General features: G+C 38.2%; 1 protein-coding gene across 1 annotated transcript in view; it reads left to right on the top strand.

Annotated features, from left to right (window-relative positions):
• Nucleotides 1-23,452, top strand: part of MED13 (mediator complex subunit 13) — a 55,457-nt gene that overhangs the window by 16,106 nt on the left and 15,899 nt on the right. Inside the window, exons 4-12 of the mRNA XM_009946086.2 lie at nt 10,418-10,563; nt 11,653-11,850; nt 12,770-12,964; nt 13,931-14,093; nt 14,497-14,607; nt 16,598-17,281; nt 21,279-21,495; nt 22,428-22,512; nt 22,920-23,041. Of these exons, the coding sequence (XP_009944388.1) occupies nt 10,418-10,563; nt 11,653-11,850; nt 12,770-12,964; nt 13,931-14,093; nt 14,497-14,607; nt 16,598-17,281; nt 21,279-21,495; nt 22,428-22,512; nt 22,920-23,041 (1,921 nt within the window). The remainder of the gene's footprint in view (nt 1-10,417; nt 10,564-11,652; nt 11,851-12,769; nt 12,965-13,930; nt 14,094-14,496; nt 14,608-16,597; nt 17,282-21,278; nt 21,496-22,427; nt 22,513-22,919; nt 23,042-23,452) is intronic.

Raw genomic sequence — 23,452 nt, 5'->3', positions numbered from 1 at the left:
CCCGAAGTGTGTGTGGTGGGTTTTTGTTGTTGCTTGTTTGTGAGTAGGTGATTTTCAGTTTTCAGGAATGGGTGATGGGAGTCAGTGGGAGAACAACAGTAGAATAAAAGACTAAAGAGAGGGTTTTGCTAATGGTCTTAGTTTTAACCAAACAGGAAAAAAAAATCATTGCCTCAGTATTTGTCTGAACCTTTTTCAATCACTTAAAGCAGGGTGGATTACAGAGTTCAATAATGTGGTTTAAATGACTGCATATTAAATTACAAAGTTTGACAAATAGGAATGCCTTTCTCTCTTCCTCCTTTCCAACCTATTGTGTTGTTACTACCATGTTCAGAAATACGGTTGTGTATGCTTTATTCAAAAATCCACCCTATAAATGTATGAGGCTGAGATTGTGATCTGCTGCATCTGATTGTCTGTCTACCTTTTCTGGTTAGACTGCTCAAATAACAGCCTTGTTATTTGAGACGTTTTCCTCTTGCCAACTGGATGATAAAATAGTAGTGTATACCTGGAATAAATATGATTAGGAAACTTGTCAGATTAAATGCTGTTTTAGATACAGTTCCTTAATGAAGATTAAATCTGGCACTCCTAATGAAACAAAAGTATGAAATGCTTATGTGGAGTATATCTCCTGAAGTTTTGGTAACAAGTACAACTTGCTAAACTTTAATACAGTTGAAATACCAGTAAGCAAATAATTGAGTAATCCTGATTTTGTGGGAGGATCTGATGGGCAACTGAAAACCTAGAATGCTAAAAGCCACTATATTACTTGTATGGTTGCTTTTTTTTTTTTTCCTTGTAAATAGGAAATGATATAACCAATTGCAGTGAGTGGTGGAAAAAACCCACTACACTCCCAAAATAAATGAAGCCTTGTCCCCACCCCTTGCCAAAAAAAAAAAAAAAGAAAGCCAAACCAAAAAACCCACTTGGAAAATCATAAGTGATAAGCTTATCATAGCTTACAAAATGAAACTTGCTGCACAGGTTTCACAGGTAATGTTGTTTAACGTTAGTCTGGGTACAGGATTTATAATGCAAGCCCACTGTTCTTTTATTTTTTTCATGGAAATACTATTTTAGCTACCTGATGTAAATAATAACTATATGACTTCATGAGAAATGACTGCTGAAAAATATTCTAGATATAAATTTGGTTTTGTTATAAGTCTTTGTGCATGTAGTTATCTGATTGGAAGGTGTGCTTATCGTAGTTCTGAATATATGTAATTTTTTCTCTCCCTGTCATCTTGCTGGGAGGAGGAGGTAAAGCTAGCCACAGTGGATGCGATTCCTGCGTTTGGTGCGTCTTGGCAAATCCACAGCCTCGAATGGTCGTGGCTGCAGCAGGGAGGGGTAGTTATTTTTTCGGTTGGGCCATGGAGATGGTCTTGCTGCCTGCTTCAGGAATGTTTGTGTTGATAACGGAACCACATGAATGGGGTCAGCTGTGGTCTGGTCTTCACTGCCCTTAAGACAAAGGGAGTGCTATGCTTTCGGTCCTGAGCCCATGTTTCTGCCTTGTCCCCCTGTTTGGCTGCCTTCTTCCAATTTCCCATGGGTCCCCTTTCCCTAGGAGTAGTTTGCTTCTTGATCCCTCTAGAATGATGCTACGAATCGTTACAAGGAACAGAACGAGGACATTTCTGGGTGCTAAAGCTCAAAGACTTCTTCATACTTGGGAGAGTTAACTAGACAGGAACAACATATAACCATAGGTTTTGGGTTTATTACCATGTATTTAATTTAAAACCTTAACAGCTGAAACTACAGGGCTCTCCCTCAATACTGTTGGAATATTTTTCTGTTAAGTCTGCTGAACTCTTTCAGTGTAAATTTCCTTCCGATGTTAATCTTTAAATCAAACAATGTCAACATTTTTTTACAACAGCTCTAATGAGGCTGTTCTGGCATCATGTACCGGCAGGAGAGCAGGTGATGTTTTTCCTTTTACTGTAGACAGCTGGAATTGAGAGCTGCTGTAAGTAGGACAGTGCAGGATAAACAGCAGGAGCTGAGAGCATTGATCACATGATTGTCTCTTTGGAATATTGGGTTGCTACAGAGACTACAAGCAGACAAATTTAGCACTTTACATCACAAAGCAGTTTTCTCTTATTTAGCTTAAGTTACAGTGGTAGTTAGTTCATCAGGAAAGACAAAAAATTATATGATATTGGTTTTTAGCTTTCAACAATAAATCTATGCTGCTTTTGTTCACTGAACAATAAGATAATGCAAAAGCCATACAGATACTTCAGATTTTGTTAAATTAAGATTTTATAATGCATTTCAATTTTGAACTTTGAAAAAAAATCTGGGTAACAAGGTGTTTGTAAATGTTTCAGAATGGGAGAGCAATGCATTGAAAGCTGCTACACTGTCTTTGAAATAATGTCTAGCTATTATCCGTTTTCCGAATATTTCCTGGATTCTTATTCTTTATAGCGCATGTATATTTAATTGTGAAAGCTGTAGTTCAGATAATTGAGATTTGCATCCTCAATAATTAAAGGATGCTAAAATACACGATGACAGGTTTATTAGGCTCATTTTAGTTCTGAAATACAGGAACATGAGCAAACTCTTTGTAGTGCTGCTTATAATTGTTGTATCTGGAGAAATATATACTTTTGTCTGTGTATATAAACTTCTAGTTGCGTTCTGACGAAATCAGTTTTACATCTTTAAGATTAAGTTTCATTAGTGTACAAAAAATAAAAGGTTTCAACCTCGTTTTTATTGGGTTGAAACTAAGATTATTAATAGTGAAGTTAGTTTAAAAACATAGAAGTCTAAGGTGAGTATGGCTTACTCTGGCATACAGGTCACTTGCTACATTTGTATTTGTTTTAGCGCACCTAACTTGGTTATGGAATAAATAAATATTTCTAACTTGCAGGTCTAACTAAAATCAAAACATTCTTAGCTATGTGAAAAATATTTTGGAGAGCCTTTTGACAGTAGTCATTAATATTGTGCTTTGAACTGGAAGGTTTTTTCTACTTTGCTATTAGCTATGTTTTTTGCTTTGTGTTATCGTCAAAATCAGCTTTCTGCTATATTTACCTTCATGACCATAGGGAGTTACTCAGAGATGCTTAGAAAAATGTCTGCTGTTCCATCTTTTTGTCAGTAGTTAGAGAAACATCTGTATTTTGAGATCTTATTACTTCATGTTAAGATGCAGAATATGTAACTTGCTAGAAAACGTAGATGTGCGTTTGTTTAGATTTCTTTGTGCTTTCACATTAAGGCTATTAACGCCACTGTGTCTGCTTGAAGTGCAGATCTCGTGATGGGGCTGATACAAACTCTGATGTTACAGGGGAACTTGTAGCCAAGGGCAAGAAAGGCATGTTTGTGAATTGATTAATGATGATTCAAACTCTTATCATAAAAAGTAGCGCTGCAATGTAATGAGTATGTACGATAGCATGTTCTTCCTAGAGAACTAGAAACTAATTTCTGTTATCCTCTATTTCCCTCAGCCCCCAGCGCTTAAAAAACAAAACAACCCCCAACAAAACCAAAGAAAGCTCCAGAAGTATTTAATAATTGAAACAAATTGTGTTCTTGCCTTGTGGGTTTTTTTCCTTTTTCTTTCATTTCTTAAATCAAGAAAACTCGAATGTTTTTCCTGGCCATTATTTTTGGTGCTGTGTTAATAAACAATTTGATTTTAGTATTTTACTTATTTCATATTTTGCTTATTACAGCAAACATGTACTTAATTTCCTGCTCCTTTCTAGTCTGAATTAAGATTGTGGAGTTTTGTAATTCAGGATTATGGATGGTGAGTGGAAATGGGAGATGCTGTATTTAAAATAAGATTGGCTGTTGAAGCAGCATAGGCGTGAAGGGGGGGGCGCACAGAAAGCTTCTCTTCATTAGTGCATCGCAGTGTTACGGCTGTGCCAGGAAGATGTATGTAGTCACAAAGACCTATTCTGAACAAGCACTTACAAAGAAAAGGTGGTAGATGGGTTGTCTTGAGGGAGTTGCTTCTGCTTTTCTTCTGTTAGCTCAGAAAGCCTCAAGTGGCTTGGCAGCTTCACTCGTTCTTCCCCATGATGAAAAGCCCTAGAGGGTTGCCTGACAAAGAACAAAGCGTATGGTGTAATGTATCGTGGAATAGAGGCCGATGTAGTGCATGTTGAGTGTGTGGTCAGGTATGTAATTCCTCGAGACTTATCTTTGGCAGTTATGTTTTGTTTTCTGTCCTATACTGGTTGCTGTAGTCTTGTCTCTCAATCTGGTTAAAGGAAAACGGAAAAAAACCCAACAAACAAGTAACTGAATATGAAGGGTCTTGGGGCTTCATGGTGTGTGTGTGTGTGACCTTAAATCTTTTTTTGTATTTAAATTTTGATTTCCAAAAGAACCTGTTTAATTCTGTGTTCTCCAGCCCAGGATTTTAATATAGAAGGCAACTGTCACCTTCTAAAAAGGAACTTCTTTGATATTTCAAATTTATTTAAGTGGCACACCAAAATAGTCCATAGCAAAGAATAATTATTTGGAGATGCTTCTATTTGGACAGCTATGATGCATCAGTTGGGAACTCTCAGGTCTATTATTGCTGCTGATAATTGTTGTCAGCCAGTCATGATATATTGATTCTTGGTCAAAATGCCCCAAAGGATTCTGGGTGCTGGCCAATATGTACCAAGTTTTGGCAAATATTTTGTAACAATCTGAAAAAATGATGCATATTAATTAGAGACTTAAAACTGTAGCCGATGTGTTTGTGCTTCTAACTACGGCGAGTTGTGTCCCATTGAAAGGGAAATGGTAGAATCCTAATTGTGACAGCCATTAGTTCTGGGACAGTAATTTTCCTTTGCAATGTCAGTTTTCCTCATCTAGGAAATGGCAGTAGAAAGTATCTAGTTTATAATGGTATGGTAAATATTTTGATAGGGTTAGCAGCGCTTTGAGTTTGTAAGCCACGCTTCGTTCAACTCTGAAGTAATTTGCAAAGACAATCTATGAAAATACGAGATGGTAATTATATTAAAAAAAAACCCCACAACACAACAAAACCAGCCAAACAAAAACCTGTTCTCGCCTTCAGTTGAAACATTTGGATGCTTTTTTGAATTTACTATTAAATGTGCTGTAGGATTTTTTTGTTTGGGACTTCTTGTTGCTTCTGATGTTGCAGTCTCCTTGCGTTTCAGCCGTAGTGTGGTGCTGATTTGAAGTATGCAATCTAGTGAAGTGTGGATTAGTGAGGTTCTAATGCAGCTAATGTTTGTGAAGCACTTTGAAGATATAAAGCTCTACGTAAGTACTAATGTGGAGGAAAAAACAGACCTAATTACCTTTTTATCAAGAATTCAGATTTGCTAATGGAGATGTAGAAACCTCATGTATATGTAAATTCTAGTGTGCTTTCCCCTCCTACCCTTCAGTTTCTCCTACAAAGGTAGTGGTAGAAATTATATTGAAATTGTCCACACTGGTTTCTGTTTCTTTTAACATAGAATCATAATCCTTTGTCTCTGAAATGAAAACATCCTTATTTTGTATGATTAGAGTGAAGAAGGAGCATAGGGAAATAAAAAATATTTTTTATACAAATGTATTTTAATGGAGCATAGGTGAGGACTGAAGGTTGCTTAAAATAGCATTACTTCCAAAGAGTGTCTCTCTGATTTTATTTGATTTTTTTTCTTTATTTTTAAAGTTGCTTGCAGTATTGGGACTCATTCTGACTGAATTCTGGTGTGTTCAGATCAAAATTAATAAAGAATGCTCGTTCTGTTGATGCTTCATAACATCTGTATTCAGAGATCAGTTGGAAACTGGATTATTGATATTTAAGTTCGGTGATTAGGACTTTAACGCAATTAAGTTAATTAGAAATATTAATGGAGTAACTTCATATTCAGGGTCAGGCAAGAAAATGAGATTTTTGGGAGAACAAGGATTTTGTTTTCAGAGTTTTCTGTTAAAATTCTGTCCTCTGCTCTTACGTCTTATGTGTGCACATGCAACAATCCCTGATCAGAATTGTAAAAGTAGAGGGGGGAAAAAAAAGAGGGGGGATATCAATACTAGCTTTAAGACAAGCTATTATTTTCTTGCTGTCTCTGCACCTTAAGGACTTTACAAATTCTCTCTGCATGCAGGAAGAAAGTTATGAGCATTGAGGTGTAGGTGTCTTTTTAATATTTGAGTCATGAGGTGCTCTGCACAGATTATCTAGTGATCTTCTGAGGTCCTTAAAAAAAAAAAACCCAACAAAATTGTCTGCAAATAAAAGCATAGGATGAACTCTGCATAAGCAGGCAGGAAACCACCAGCTTGCTTTCTGTTATTGTGTCCTTGACTGAATTGGAAAGGTAATTTGCCTATTTACCCCAAAGTGCTAAGTAGGGAATTTTTTTTTTTTTTTGCTTGATTAGGATTTTTGGCTGTTAGGTGAGTTATTGAGAATAGGAGAGAAAGACTTAGAGAAATGGTGGAGCAATGTATGTAAATATATATGTATATTTATTTTTTTAATAGGTTATGGTAAGGTTTGAGAAGATTCCTCCTAAGCTGGGGTGGCATTGTGTAATAGCAGTCAGTCTCTGGAAACCTAAGGAACTGGAGAATGTGCAAATGTATTAACTGAAAAAAAAAAAAAAAGGCATGCATGTTTATAGTTTCTTGCTAAGACCATAAACCTATGTATCTAAGGGGCATCCAGTAACAGAGCACTGGTTCTTTCCTTCCCCCTTTTTGCAGGGGAGTGGAGAAGAGCTTCAGTATGGTTTTGATTATTTAAAAAAAAAAAAAAAAAGATTCTTCATTGTATTTCTTGTGATTATTTCACATGTATTGGTGTTTCCTAAAATTTTGTAACCTAGCAGACATTATGATGTTAAACGTGAAGAAACCGTTTCTGAGCATGACTAGCTAGGAAGAAATGTAATGCTTATGTTTGAGTACTTAAAGTGTTAGTTTTGCCTTTCATGTTAACCTTTAGTTTAAAGGAGACTCGTGTTTTGAGGAGATATTGTGTGTACCGTGTGGGGATTCTGTATCCCTTAGCATGAGTTTAAGGACAGCACTGTTCCTACTATGCATTGCTATGAAATGATATTACCCTATGTGCGTAAAATTACTTGGGTGCACCTCTGAAAGTGCTGGAGCAAAAACCTGAGGTGGTGTGCATCATTTTGCTGCTTAACACTTAAATTTATAACCAGAATTAGTGGAAGATTTCTAATTTTTGGATTTTCCAGAATGAATGGTACCATAGCAGATCTGCCCTCCCAGCCGTACAAGTAGTGTGCTCGCAGCGTGCATGCCAGAGCTGGCTGAATGATGTCAGTGGCAACAATGGCTACTCTTTTACTTTATTATTTTGTTGGAAACTTCTCCCCTGCTGAGTGGGGGGAGAAGAGAGTTCTAATTGGGGTGTTCTGTTTTGGGCTTTTTCTTTCTTTTTTTTTTTTGGATTTGGCTTTTGCATGATGACCTTGAATTTTCCTTGCTACTTCCTAGGACTAGTTTTGCAGTGTAATGAACTGAAATGTTTCTGTTATTGTGCTGATGCTTCTCTTTGTCTTGGTTTATTACAATTCCACCCAGATGATGCTACAATCGTCTGCCCTTTGTCTGTATAATAATGTCGTGTTTACAAGAGACATAGCTTAGCTGCATTTAAAGTGTATTTAAAGAATATGTCCTTTCATTTTTAAACTTTGCCTCACTTAAACTAAGCTTCTAAATCATTATCTATCACTCAGAACCAAGAACACTATCCACTCTTTCACCTTAAGCCATCCAATATGATTTTAAAATAAAATTCAATTTGAAAATCAGTCTTCAACTATTTGCATAAGGATTAAAGCTTAATCAGATTTCCATATAGGAATTTAGAGGTGTTTGCTAACTGTGACTTCACTTGAACTTGAAATCAGCAACAAAATGCTTAGCTCCATCATCTCCATTTTGGAAACAAACTTTACTGGGATTCCTGAGTAGTATGTTATTTCATCTGCAGGGAGTATCCTCTCCGGAGTTGAGTACTGAAGCAGTTGTGCTGCGTAGCTGTCAGTGAATGGTGACGATTCGCTTGTATGTCTGGATCCTGGCTTTCTGTGTTCCTGAAACACAGTGAAAATGGAACAGCAGATCAGCATACCACTGCAGATGTGATGCACCTTGAAAACTGTTATGCTTCAGTCAGGGCCAGCCACTTAGAGCAGTTCCTCATTGGGCTCGCTTCATGGTCTGCTTTGAGTTACTGTAATAAAAAATGTGCTGCGTTTCCTGTTCCTCCTTGAACCGTTTGTGGGTTCTTTTATCCTTGAAGTGTTTTAGGTCCCTAATTTTAAAGCTGCTGGTAGGCAAAGCCAAGTATTTAACACTGTACCCTTCTTTCTTCTCGTAGTGAATACTCTGGTGGCTGCTCTCTGAGTCTTTGGGTTGAGACTCGGTGAACTGATTTGTCTCTGTTTTTATAGATTAAATGGCCTGTGCCAACTTCAGAAATTTTTTTTCTCCTTACTGTTTACTGTCCCACCATCTACCTGCTGGTGGAGGGAAGAAACATCTTGGAAATAAAGATGTATCCAGTAACTGCATCTGTGGAGGTTGCATTTTAACAAGGTTACTCAGATGCTTGGAGTTTGTCAGTTCTTCATGCCCTGGAGCTCTGGTTGTATCTCTTTTGGAAACACAAAACTTGCTTTGCGTTCTCATCCTGTAGACTGAGAAATGCAAGCATTTCACGGGGTCGGAGAGCATGCGTGCGATCCTGGGCATTGGTTGATGGTGTCTGATTTTATTTTTGAGGAAACATTGATGGTGTTCATACAGTCTTTTTAGGCTTCAGTAGTTCATGGAATGTCTCTTTCATTTGACCTTGCAAAAAGTGCTGTAGTATCTGCGATTTGACTGACTTAATTTAGTCTGTTTCCCTTGACTTGTTTGGTTGGTTGGTGGTTGTTTTTTTTTTTTTTCCTGAGACTGAGCAGGTGCTTGATGCTCCCCTCCTTACACAGAAGGATTTATTTTCTTTTCAGTAGTTTATGAAGTACTTTCAAGGTTCCCCTCGACTTTCATTCTTCTGTTACTGAGATGGTGGACCTAATTTAATGTCCAATGTGAATAGTATCTTCTTGCTTTTAAACATCTGTTCTTTTCCTGTGGGAGTGTATTAGTCTGGCAGACACTTGAGGTAACTTGTAGCTAATATAACTGAAAATTACTGTGCCTGTACAACTTCTTTAAAAAGAAAAAAAGTGTTTTCAAATGGAGCTGGGTATAAAGATGTACTGCTTCTGTGGTGTCCTGGCAGGGATCTGCTTTTTCCTGCTCTATTCTTGCCCTTTAATTAAACTTGGTAAAATACGTTTCACATAAACCACTGAATTGATTTGGATGCAATGTAAAATATTCTGATAGTTGTGCTTGCAGGGGTTTATCTATATTGTTACAACAAAACAACAGCTAGCAGAGCTGTAAAAATTGGGAAGTCTCTGAAGCATGGTCTTGGCAGGTAGACGATTTCATGGAGTCGCTAACTAGTAGCTATGTACAGCGCTGAAAACAGCATTAAATTCAGTGTTGTATGAAGGAGATATATTTATTTTTGGGGTGTTTTTTTGCTGTACATGACTTTTTTGTTTTTTCTAAAACGCTCTGGACTGAGAGAAGCTGTCAGTGAAGCATATGATATTAAACAATGTTAATTAAAGTCACTAAAGCAAGTATCAGTGCTTTAAGCTTTGGGGCTTTTTTTACTTGATCATGTCTTCCCTTTTGCGTGTAGGTATGTGATTTCATTTGTAGTTACTTGATTGGCTTCAGGAGAATGCAGATAGATTTAATTTAAAAAACAAACCAAAACCAACAGTTCTCAAAGCTGTTGCTGTTCTTCGTGCTTTTAAATAAGTGACTTGTTGGCTAATATTAAATATAAATCTTAAAATATAAATTCTGCTTAGTGGATCTGTGACAGGAGGACCTAGATATGACCTCATTAAAATTAATATATGTTCAGAAATATTTTTTATAGATTTTAAATAAATATAAGATACAGAAGTATTAAGTTATAGTTTTTTGTTTTGCAAAAAATTGTGTAAATTTCCTCTGGACCTCAAAATATGAAGTGTCAGTCTAAAGAGACTGAAAACAGTGACTGTTGTTGTCTAATTGATTTATCTTTGGTTTTGTCTCTAACGCTGGAACACTTTGTAAATGCCCCAAGAGAATAAGTATTTAGCATTTTCTTGCGATTTAGATAGAGGTTTTGGTTACTTCACTAATGAACATATTGGGAGGAAATGCCTTCAAACTAGTGAGAAAGCCAACAGCTTATTTAAAGTTCTATACTTAGAATTATTTTTTTTTTTCCCTCTCCCTTCCACTCCCTGCACCTTCCCCACTTCTCTTTCGCCAGCGAGCACTTGTCCTGCTCATTCACCTTCTTCTTACACGGAGATAGCAATGTTTGCACCAGTGTGGAGATCAGTCAGCATCAGCCTGTGTACCTGCTCAGTGAAGAACACCTCACTCTCGCCCAGCAGTCTAACAGCCCTTTTCAAGGTAGGTTTTGTTGCTCAGTAGTGAGGATTAAAACAAATCAATCCTTTGAGTTGCTCAGACTGAGACCTTCTGGCAAAGAGTGGAGGTGGGAGCAGAGGCATTATCTGTTGTGTATTGATTATGTGTTCTCCCCAAACGTCCCCTGTCTTGACATAGTCGGAACCCAGTTGGTGTGTCTCGGCTCTTCTGCAGGTGGATGATTTCCATATTCATTTCTTGGCCTGTAGCCAGATCATTTGTCTTCACGACGCAACTTAATTTCCAAGTACTGTCCTGTTGGTGACTTAAGTATTTTGCTTTTTCAGCAAGCTTTATGTAACCCCCACGTATCTTCATCAACCCCTCTTTTAGAAATCTATTTCTGACTCCATGTACTTCACCTGTTCCCTCCCCTTACCAACTTGTATTTGGCTCTTCCTTGCCTGTAAATTCCTTTGATTCCACCAGCAGATGCAGGCTGTGCTCTCGAAGACAAAGGAGCGATGGGGCCTGAGGCTGGTTAGTGGGCTGTTTGATCGTTCCCTGTCTTAGACACACTTGTGTCGGCTGTAGAAATCAGTTCTCCTGCATGACCACACGCTGCCCTTGCTTATTAATGCTCTGTGTCCAAACTTGCTTTTTTTGAATGCAATTTAACAGCAGCTGTGCTTTCCTAATATGGACAAGACTAAACACGAAACAAGATTACTTCCCTGTACATACCTTGTTGTCGTAACTGTATCAAGCCGAATGAAAGGATGAGGAAACACCTTAGCTCTGTCAGAATTTGAAATAGTGTTTCTTTCTCCACCCCTATTGTAGAGACTCCTTGCTAGCCAAGACAGAAACTTGTTTGTTGCTTGTTTAAATAGATTAATTTGTAATTGTTACTGCAGTACCTTGGTTGTTACAGTACACGTACATTTAACAATGTGTACCTGTTACCAACAACTTGTGCGGTACAGTGAAATGTGATTGGGGTGTGTTCTGGGTTGCCGATGGTAAGTTGTTTCTGTGGTGCGGCTGAAATAACAGTAATGCTGTTTCAGTGCAGAAGAGTGGATTTTGGTTAGATGGTAATTGCCAATATATTTGTATTTATCTTTATAGTTATTCTAAGTCCCTTTGGATTAAATGGCACACTCACAGGGCAGTCATTCAAGCTTTCTGATTCATCGACAAAAAAGCTTATTGGTGAATGGAAACAATTCTATCCTGTCACGTCGAACTTGAAGGAGGGATCTGAGGAAAAACAAGAAGAAATGGATTGGGAGGATGATTCTCTAGCTGCTGTTGAAGTCCTTGTTGGTGAGTGCTCTGATTATCTTTTAATTACTGAAATAAACGAGCTGGTTAGGTCTGCAAAATTCTGAATGCAAAATGACACCATTTTATTCTTTTTGCAGCTATTTACAACTGCTCTTGGTGTTTTGTTTTTCTGTTTAGTGCTCTGGCCTGTCTAAAATGGGTTGCTGCTTAAAGTGGGTTTTACAGACCTATTAATAGGAGGTGTTTTTCTTTATGTGCCCTGAGAAGCAAAATTGGTTTTAAAATAAATAAATAAAAAAGTATCAAAAACCACTAGACTATCACTGTTGACATCTGAGATGCATCAAAAGCCTGTTGTACTGTTTCAAATTCTGTGCAAATTCAAACAGAACAGACGTGCCTTTCAGGGATGTCTTCAAAACCACAATCCTGGAGAACTTAATGTACTCAGGCACTGCATTTATCTGCTGCTGTTCCTAAAACCTAAGCCCCTGGGACACAGTAGTTTGTTCCTCTGCTGTGGGCTATTGACCTTTGATTTGCCAACTAATGTAATCATTTCTCTGTAATGGGTGTTACAAGCTTGTATTGCAGTGATGGCTGGAGACCCTGATGATGATGATGGGGAGGGGAATATTGTTAGTTTTGTGTGATGCTAAAAAGTATGTTTTCAGTCTTTTAGAAAAGATAGAAGCAAGTAGCAGCATGGGGATGCCAGGGCTGTCTCTGCCTGTATGTACAAAGCCCTTTTTATTCATTCACCCAAGTCTTCTGTATAAAGCAAATCATAAAGTAATGGTGAGGGTGACAACAGAGACTTTTTGTCCAAGGATAATGCTTTAGTAGGTAGAAAGGGTAGGTGAACTTACGAGTGATTGGTAAAATGATCCATTTGTTGATAATTTTAAATGTAAGGTTTTGGTAAACAACAGTAAAATGGACTTGCTCTTTTTTCCAGCTGGTGTACGAATGGTATACCCAGCGTGCTTCGTTCTAGTTCCTCAGACAGACATCCCTGCTCCTAGTACTGTAGGGGCATCTCACTGTTCAACTACTTGCTTGGGTGTCCACCAAGTGCCTGCTTCCACAAGAGATCCTGCCATGTCTTCAGTAACTCTGACTCCACCGACATCCCCAGAGGAAGTTCAAACAGGTATAATAAAATCATCTTCTGCATGTGGGAAATTATTTTGATGGCTTCTGCTTTAAATCTGGCAGCCTTTGGAAAGGATTCAGATGTTCTCTGTGCAACTGACTTGTTAACCAAAAATCCCACTTGTTTAGTTATGAGTCTGTTGTAGTAAAACCGTTTTTTATTGTTTAGTTGTGGGCAAAATTAACTGAAACACTTTTGAAAGTTGCTGAAACGAGGACTTGCTGCTGTACCTGATGTTATGCAGTACTTTAAATTTCTGTGGCCAAGTTTTTTGGTTTGGTTTTGGTTTGTTTTTTTCCTCTCTGTGTGTGCTTGTGTGCATGTATACGTTCTGGTATAGCTTTGAAACCCTCGTTGGGCATCTCCGTCATTAGCGAGGAAGGTGATGTTTTCAGCCTTTTTCACAGTTCAGGAAAGATTCTTGGTAGCTGTTTCCTGTAAGGCTGTGTGCCCTCCGAACTGCCTGTGAGTAGTGATTGTGGTAAATTGCTTTGAGTCAAAGTGCGTAAAGCTCGCTGATAGTTTTGGGTGTCTCTACGTACAGCTGCTCTTGTGCAGAAGTTTGGTTTGTTTTTTCTGGCAAGGAAAAACTCATTACCTGGGATTCTTTTTTTTAATTTTTTTAATTTTTTTTTTTTATATAATGCTGTTAAATTTGCTGACAGGTAGTTTTGTTCACGTTACTTTCTTTTTCAGGTTTGTAGTTTCTTGAAATATAAAGAATAGCCAGCCCAGTTATAGCATAAACATATATGGTGCTTTTTTTTTTCCCTGTGAGAGAAAAACATGTTATAATAATCTTTTACTGTATCTAAATTTTCTGTTTGTTTTTATTTCCTAACATTGAGTTAAGAAGATACTTTTCTTCCTAAGATGTTCCTGTAGTGGTTGAATTGGCGTAATAGTGGTTTTGAGTGTATTGCCTCGTTGCCTAAAACTGTTTCCTCTGGTGCTGCTTTTCAGTTGATGCTCAGTCTGCCCAGAAATGGGTGAAGTTTTCTTCAGTTTCGGATGGATTTATTTCTGACAGTACTAGCCATCATGGTGGCAAAATACCTAGAAAGCTAGCCAATCAAGTGGTGGACAGAGTTTGGCAAGAATGCAATATGAACAGAGCACAGAACAAGTACGTACTCATTTTGTGAAGCTAAAAATACCCATGGTATCTTGTGTGTTCGCTGTAGAGAGTAGTTAAAGATACTGCGCCTGGTAGTAGAATGTGCTTTACTCTTAGTAATAGGGACATGGTTTAGTGGTGGACTTGGCAGTGCCAGTTAATGGTTGGACTCGAGGATCTTAAAGGTCTTTTCCAACCTCAAAACGATTCTATGGTTCTAGTAAAACATTTTAAAGAAGTTAATTTGTTCTGAACTACTGGTTTGTTTAGTTCTCAGTTTAATATGCTAGTAAAAGGCTGTTTATAATTTCTTTGCTGTATTCTGTGTCACAAAACTGCCCTTGAGGTTTGACAGAAGGTAAGGAAAGAACATACGTTGATCCCAAATAACTCTCTTGATATTGAATCATAGGAGGAAGTTTTCTGCTACATCAAATGGCTTGTGTGATGAAGAGACAGCTGACAAGGTAGCATCCTGGGATTTTGTTGAAGCCACGCAGCGGACAAATTGCAATTGTTCAAGGTACAGTACTTGGCAAACCCGTGGCCCAGCAATGTACATTGAGATTGAAGTGCTCAGGAGAGGGCTCGTGATGACTCCTTTAGGAGTAATTAAGCAATAGCTGCTTGTAGGAAAGCTCTGACAAAATTTGTCTCTCATCTCCTAAATGTCACTGTAGGTCCTGAAACTCTGCCGGATAGGATAATGCAGAGTTTTTATTCATGTGAGTCACCTGAGTGGACCTACTGGCAGTTCAGTGACAATTCCTGAGTCTTGGGCTGGAATTCCTTAAGCCTATACGTGGGTAGACACGGTCTCGCGGGCAACCTTCTCAGGCTGCAATGGAAAGGGAATGCCTATTTATTTAGGAATTAAGAGCCTTTTCTAGAGGGCTGTGGCATTAGCCTTGAAGGGAGAAAGCTGTTAATCAACAGCAAGGTGATTGTAGCATTGTGGCTTGATGACTATGGGAAAAAAACCCCAAACCTGCTTTGCTTTTTAGGAAATATGGCATTCCATGGGTGGTCGTATAAGAACTGTTTTTCTGTGACTTGATTGCCAGTATATGTTTTTTGTATTAGCTGGGGGGAAAAAAGGGGTCAAAACATAGGGGGACAGTCTGGATTTAACTTCCAGTTTTTGTTAACTGTGCAGTGATACAGACTGTTAATACAGGTGTTTGAAATAAATGGGAACATTAATTTTGGTGAATTCTCAATTTCTGTGCTTACGATAGAATACTAATCCCTAGATGACTAGGTGTTAGAAAAGTTTAAATGCTTTCTCTGACTTAAATGTTACACTGATTACCTTGCAATGAATATTGGAATATTAAAAAAGAGAAAAAGAAAAAGAAAAAATGTCTGTAGGATGTAGCATTTTGACAGAAGTGCTTTTTTTCCTCCTTTATTGAAATGGTTGGTTTAAGTTCTGTGGGAAAACTTGTGTCCTGGGAAGAGCTGGGAGGCAGAGGAGGATTAAATACTCTGTTAGAGGACAATTTAGATATGATAGTGCTAGTTAGAGAAAACAATCAACTGTGTGCGGTGTGTATTGGAAATATGCAGCTGCCTAAAGAGAAACTGCAAACACCTAACTCCCCTTACTGTTATCTGTATTTTAAATTCCAAGTGGTGAAAAACATGTGTGTGTGAGTTTAAAGTAAAAATAAATTTTGATACCTCCTATCTCTTATTGCTGCCTAATCCTGGTTTTTAACGCAAGCTGCACGCTGCTTAACTTTCCTAATGGAAGAGTGGCAAAGAATACCCAGGCACTAAAGATGTATGTGCAGTTCAATAGCTTCATCATAAACATTCTGTTCTAGACTTCAGTGCTTTATGTCTCTTATTCTGTCAGATGATCTAAAAAGTTGGCATCTTGAACTTCAAGATGAAATGTTTAAGTTCAAGTGCATTTATACTGGAAGAAAATCTAACTGGATTAATGCAGTTGAGACTTTTTTTTTTCCACGCTTGCTAAATTTGTATATAAATAGCTACAAAAGCTTCAAAATAGCTTTTGTAGGACTGATCTTGGCTTCTAGATTCTTGATGTTAATTTTCCACTCCTTAACCCATAGAGACTTGGACAGCACTTGGTTAGTATTGATGCCTGAATTCAAGAAATCATTCACTAGTTCGTATGTTGTTCTACTGATTCATCAATGTTGGCAGAAGTTAAAAGTGACAACTTGTTCATATGACTATTTCTGTTAAAAGCGGTTATAAAATACTCTCTTCAGTTATGAGGGTTTTATGCATGTTTGGCTTATAGGACAGCTTTTCCAGTCATTTAAAATGGTATTCTAAAATCTTGCCGTGCTACTCAAGTCATTCAAATTAAGTTATAGTCAGAAAGAGGCAGCTTCAGTTCAGAGTGGTATCCGTTTCAGACTTCTGTAATCGGCTGTTTAATGGCTTAGAAGCGGGTTCTCATCTAGTGAAAAAGAACATGATAGACATATTTGAAAGATTAATGTGAAGTGTTTTCCCCTATATTAATTCTGCAGGCACAAAAATCTCAAACCAAGAAATTCAGGTCAACAGGGGCAGGCACCACCTGTGGGCCAACAACAGCAAGCAGCTCCAAAGCACAAGACAAATGAGAAGCAAGACAAAGGGGATAAGCCACAGAAACGCCCTTTGACTCCTTTTCATCATCGTGTATCTATCAGTGATGATGTTGCCATGGAGGCAGATTCAGCGAGTCAGAGGCTTGTGATGGCTGCACCAGACAGTCAAGTGAGATTTTCAAATATCCGAACTAATGATGTAGCAAAGACTCCTCAGATGCATAATCCTGAAATGGCAAACTCACCTCAGCCACCGCCTCTTAGTCCTCACCCGTGTGATGTAGTTGATGAAGGGGTAGCTAAAGCTCCTTCTACTCCGCAGAGTCAACATTTCTACCAGATGCCAACACCAGACCCCTTGGTTCCCACAAAAACAATGGAAGACAGACTCGATGGCTTGTCTCAGCCTTTTCCAGCTCAATTTCCTGAAGTTATAGAGCCTACAATGTATGTTGGTACTGCAGTGAATTTGGAGGAAGATGAAGCTGATACTACTTGGAAGTATTATAAAGTTCCAAAGAAAAAAGATGTGGAATTCTTACCACCTCAGCTTCCAAATGATAAGTTGAGAGATGATCCAGTAATACCTGCTGGACAGGAAAATGTAACATCAGTTACAGAGTAAGTAGTGCTTAATACTGTAGTAATAACGTGAGAAAGTGAGGAAACTGGAAGGCCAAAGACAGTAGTTTCTCAGTTTGGAACCTTGTCACTAATGTACCGTTCTCATCAGCTCAAGCAGTACTGCCGAGTGTGTGAGCATAACTATGTGTGCTGGTGTGCTGTCAGTATACAAGATAATACGTGTGAAATGTGAGCACGAAGCAAAGTCAAATACGTAGTAAGACTTTCCAGCTTTTTCTGATAGAACTCTGATTTAGCAGATGGCAATGAAGTTTATTTTTCTACTGTAAAATTACCCTATAGCCAAATTATGCCTATTTGGGACTTCAAGTCCCCCTGTCTTCACCCGCCACCTCCCTGCAAAAACAAACAAACATTCTTATTTTAATATTTGCTTTCTTCATTATTTGAAGGAAGTATGGATGGTCTCATCTGAAGACCTTTGCTATTAAAGATAAAGTCTCTTCCACCTCAGTTCTGTTCTTGTCTTTTTTCAGAAGAGCTGGTATTTAAATGGCTGATGAGAACAATGAGGAAGCTAGTCTGGTTTCCTGGAAGGTGTTAACTTCAATGTAGGCTGCAACTATTTTCTAATATCAGAAATGTCTGTTTGGAATAAGTAACAGCAACTGGTGTTCTTGTACGTGGTATATTCTGTCTGTGTGGTTTAAAAGGCTTAAGGATTTGAGGTTATCATTCAAAGAACACAAGTGACTGGGGTGTCTACTCTTACTGCTCTTGGACCTCAGATCATATGGGAAACCCTCGATCATTAAACAAAGCTTGTCTGACTTGAAGAAATTCTGAGACAGTCAGACTAGATCCTTGTTAGAGCCTCAGCCTTTCAGCTACAGGAAATGTATTTGAGAATGTTTCATTTTAACTAAAGCTCATATTGTCTTGAAATAAAGTGTGTGTAGTCTATAATTATTTAAAAAAGGTTTTGGTTGAATAAATACAATTTATTTCTGAAAGCTAGTGTTATCTAGCACCAGGTTTTAAAATGTTCTACTCTGCTGCAGTCTGTTTCAATCAGGATAAAAAAATTGGTCACTTCTTTGATGCTGCCTAAGCTTTAATAATTTACGGAGCTTAGGGACAATGGAGGAAAAGAACAACAGTAATTGTTTTAGTGTTAAAACTGACATTTGAGCTTTGTTTTACTGTGGAATGAATCAACAGCGATTTTCTTTACCAGTTAAAGCCAAAACAGTCTCCCTGCAAAAGATGACAACCACCATCAAAAAAACCCCAAACCCACCACCAAACTAAAAAAACCCCAAACCCGTAAGAACAAAAAACCTGAAACAAAACCACTTGGCCCTCTGGATTTTGTCTCCTTTGCTGTTGTACTGTGTAAGGAATTCTTCCTGCCGTCCATCTTGTCCAACACTTCCTTGGGAGGACACGCTGCAGGGAAGGATGGTAATGGGAAGCAACAGGTGCCGACAGGGCTGTTAGCAGCAGGCTGAGCTTCACTGACTGGGACCTGGATGCGGAGGTGGCAATCTTTGCCTTAGGGTTGTGATCAGGGGATTAAAAAGTACATCTGAAATGCAGCCAGAGTTGCCTCTATCAGCTCACCTGCTGTTGATTATTTTTGATCCAAATTTTTTTTTTTCCTGTTCAGGTGAAAGGAGACTCTGTGTGACCAGTATCAAATTATTGAGGGTTTTTTCTTGTTTTTTGTTTAGGAGATAGTGTACTTTAATTTGTGATAAAAGAGTTTAAGCAGCTACTCACAAGACTGAAATTTTATGTTGATTTTCTGTTTTGTTGCTGGCAGTGGAAAGCCACTGATGGCAGTCACATTGACTTTGCTGCGTAGGAAAGCTGTGAGAAGAAGTAAATATGCTGTAGCTGTTGGTCTGTTCTCATATACATTTTCTTAGCCATATCTTTTGTGTTCACTGTTCAAGTGTTTACATTAGCCTAGTGCATGTCTCAACTATTTCAAGATGTGCATTTATAGGATTTTTAGCCTTTTTTTGGTTGAATTCATTTCAGCCAACCAGACAGAGAAAGATATGTTCGACTTCAAAATCTTCTTTTTTCTTTTCAAGACACAGTCTTTCCTTATATGGCTTCTAGTTTGGTTTAACAACTTATTGAACATGGTGGTGGTTTGTTGTTCCCCCCCCCGCCCCCCGAGTATCTGGCTATTAATTTCTCTTCCTCTTTTGTCATCAAAAATACTGGAAACTGCTGCTTGCATTCTCTGTGTGTATTTTTCCCAGTGTTTAATTCCTTCTTCCTAGAAAGTTGTTCCCATCTCTTCCCCCTGCCTCCATGGGAATTTTTGCAGGATTTAGAAAAGAGGAAATCCTCAGCTCCATGGAGTGCTACTCCAGATGTAAATGCTAATGGTGCTTGACACGGATGCGCCCATCGCACTGTTGTCAGGGACAGTCGTGCTGTGGTGGTTTTGCATAAAACAAGATTTTACTGAACGTGGATAACTAGTGTGGATGGATTTGACCATACTGTTGGCTGTGAGGTGTTTCTTTGGAAACCTTATTTCTAGGAAGTCTTTTGACAAAGTAAAACTGTTCCTGTGTCTGTTCTCATACCGTGGAGTTGCCAGGGATGTACAAGGCGGAGAGAACTCCTCTGAGGAATTACTGTGCCTTTTTGTGTGCAGAATTTCAAGGCTGAACTCTGAATTGTTCTGTATCGGGCTTTTCTTTCTTTCTGGTCTCTGAGGAGAAATGCAAGCCTATCTTATTTTAGAGTCCAGATTAGTGTCTGAATCTAGGCTGACAAAAACAAGCCCTACTAATTGTGAGACCCATTAAGTTTTTTATGGGGTAGCATTTTCTTTTGGATAGAGGCTTGAGAAGGAACAGAATAGGTATGTTGGAACCTGGGTTTGGACTTGAAGTATCTGTCTGTAATCTTCATCCTTGTGAAGTCCCTTTTTCATTTCATGCATGAGACTTCTGTAAATATTTCTCACTGTCACTCTCTTGCTGTTTGGGAGGAAGGGCGTCTTGGAGGAAGAGGAAACTGTACCTACATTAGTCCGATGCTTCTGAAATACTTGTCTTTGTTTGAAGGAATAGCTTCTTCACACGGTGCCTTTTGTATACTGGGATAGCTAAAATAAAGTTTGTTTAGGAGCAGAAGGTAGAGGGGCATATGCGTAGCTAATATAACATAGTTTTCTACTTGCCAAAATCTCTCTATGGTGGTGTGGTGTTATAGCTGTGAAACTAGTAATCCGGATGCTAAAACTTAATTTCTGTGTACTTAGCAACACCATTTTTGTCTCCAAATGTTAAGAAAAGAAAAATGTTGACAAAGGCAAATGTGTTTGTATTATTCTTAGTAGTAGATTAGATATTGGTGTGTTGCAACTTCATTTATATTGATACAAGTGATGTAAGTGACTACTAAACATAGCAGCATTTATGTGCTTTAGCAGTGGTTATTGCTTGGGCTTTTTGGATAGCCAGGCTTGATGTGCACAGTGCTTGTTGTTGTGTTAGACACGGCCAGTATTGGGAGAGTGGGAAAACTTTTGCAATTAAATGAATTAAAAGTTCAGGAAATAGATTCTTAAAATATAGACAATTCGGGTTTAATCACTTCTTTCTGATCATTTGTTTGGACATGGATGGGGAATGGCAATGAGTAATTTTTTAACCTGGTGAGTTTCTTTTAGTGGATATAGATAGTTTAGTACATTTGTACTTTATAATAAATGACAGCTACGACCTGGGATAAGTTACTAATCTTTATCTGAATTGACAGTGCTTGGGGAGAGATGGGCAGAATGAATCACACTGCTGTATCTGACGTGTGTAAGGAGGTTCTGTTAGATGACTGATGATTTAATCTTTTTCCCAAAAATTTTTCTGAAGCTGGGGTGGAAAGGAAGAAAGTGGGAAGGGAAGATGAAATTGTTCTTCTAAAGGCTGTGTGATAGCAAAAATATTTCCACATAATAAATGATAGATAATATTTTGTGATGTTTGTTTTTTCTTCTGTTCAGATTAATGGTGCAATGTAGAAAACCTTTAAAGGTTTCAGATGAACTGGTGCAACAGTATCAGAGTAAAAACCAATACCTAGCGGCAGTAGCGACGGAAGCTGACCAGGAACCTGAAATCGATCCTTACGCCTTTGTTGATGGTGATGTGGAATTCTTATTTCCTGATAGTAAAAAAGATAGGCAGAACATTGAGAGGGAAGCTGGGAAGAAACACAAGGTGAGTAAAAGAGTGAGGATACAAATCAGTGATGAGATTAAAACAAATTGCTTTAGTCACCAAATACAATTTAAATCCTTCTCTGTGCGCTTAGAAGTACCTTAAACCCCCCCCCGTATTCTAGCAGAAATGATCGATGAAATTATGCAGCATGCCTCCAACTGCACCTGAAATTTTTTAGGCACGCTGGTGGTGCTACTGCATTAGGGTTTATGGCATATTACTGGGAGGACACTGCTGGATCAGAACAAAAATCAGTCTGGCTCACTCGCCTTTCTGTAGAAATGGGTGGTGGTAGGTGCTTGGGGAAGAGAGGAAGAACAAGGGAAGAGCTTCGCTCATGTGTGGGAAGCTTTGGGGTAGGTGAAGTGAACTCTGACTAGTTGCCCGGACAGTGAATTGAATTTTTTTTTTCTTGCGCTTTAGCCAGTACCAACTATATGAGGCTGCTACTTAAAACAAAAATACCCCCTCCAAAAAGGGAGAAAATACAACTGCGTTGGGAACTTGTATATGAAATAAATTTGCTTTTAGGACTAGTTGTGTCTGTATGCGCTCCTGGTATTGAGTTTCATTCAATAACTAGTATAGTTAATGTGTAGAGTTTGGCATCAAGTGTTTTTTCACTAAGGTGGTGTAGCAAGAATCCACAGCTTGCTTTTTAAGTTCATCCCCAACAAAAAAAACTTTTAAGATTTACATTCTTACATGTGCTTGTCATCTGTGTGTTGCTAGCATGTTATCTGTATTCCAAGCCTCCTCCTACCTGAGCAAGTACCACTAACCAGACCCCTAGACTACACCTTGCTGAGCTAGAAGGCTAAGGAGAACCCAATACTTCTGATGTGTACAAAAATTCCTATAGGGAGCTAAAATGCCCCCACCCCCCCAATTAATTTAAGCAAACTTTTATACCCTTTTTTTTTTAATAGGCTGAGGATGGGACATCTAGTGTTACAGTTTTATCTCATGAAGGAGAGGATGCTATGTCTTTATTTAGTCCTTCTGTCAAGCAAGGTAAAGAGATTTTTTTTTTCTTCTCTTTTAATTGTGCTATGCTATTGTGCTATTGATCTCTTGAATAGTCAGTAGATTCTAATAGGCTACTAAGTTTTGACTTTATGGTTTGTATTTCCCTGTCCCTTCAGAATTAGGAATCTGCTTGGAACACGTTTTCTTTGTTGCACCTTGCAAATATATGTTGTCTATGAAATTCAAATGTTGCAGAATTGAAGGGACCTCACTTATGTGTGAGATAGTTGAGTGGAACTAAGAACATTCTTTGTTGGTTTTTTTTTTTTGCCCTTCTTCCCCTCCACTGCCCCCAGCTGTGGAAATCATTCTTAAGATGTCTTTTTTTTCTTTTTTTTTTTAAATGAATATATATTGCCAGTGTGTGTGTTAATGTTTGTTTCTCTTTATAGATGCCCAACGTATTGCTGCTCATGCTCGCACTGCATCAACTAGCCTGTTCCATGAAACAGACTTAGTGGTCTCTTACACTGACCTTGACAATCTCTTCAATTCTGATGAAGATGAACTAACAGTGAGTGATGTGCAAAAGTAATGGCAGCTGCTAGACAAAAACCTGCAAGCAACATGTCTTTTTGTGGCTTTTGGTTGGGGTTTTTTTGGCATTTGTAGGAGAGGTTGCAAAACATGCATGTACGCAAGTGCTGTGACTTCTCTGTAGCAGACTTACTGTTCTGGTTGACTCATACAATCGTATTTTTGATAGAAACAGGCTTTTGATCTTATATCCTTACTATCCAGACAGTATATGCTTCTTGAATATACCTTTAGTTATAATTTTACAGATTCAACAGAGGTAATAGTGCTTATTCCCTATAGTCTAGGTTCTGCTTAACTAATCAGTAAAGGTGATAATGAAACAAAACAAGAACTTGTGAAAGAGAAGAGGCATTTAAACACGTAGACATCCTGCCAAATAAGCTGC

The sequence above is a fragment of the Leptosomus discolor genome, chromosome 18 (assembly GCF_034619465.1).
Source record: "Leptosomus discolor isolate bLepDis1 chromosome 18, bLepDis1.hap2, whole genome shotgun sequence".
Classification (NCBI taxonomy): Eukaryota; Metazoa; Chordata; class Aves; order Leptosomiformes; family Leptosomidae; genus Leptosomus; species Leptosomus discolor.
This window is presented reverse-complemented; position numbering and strand designations above follow the sequence as displayed.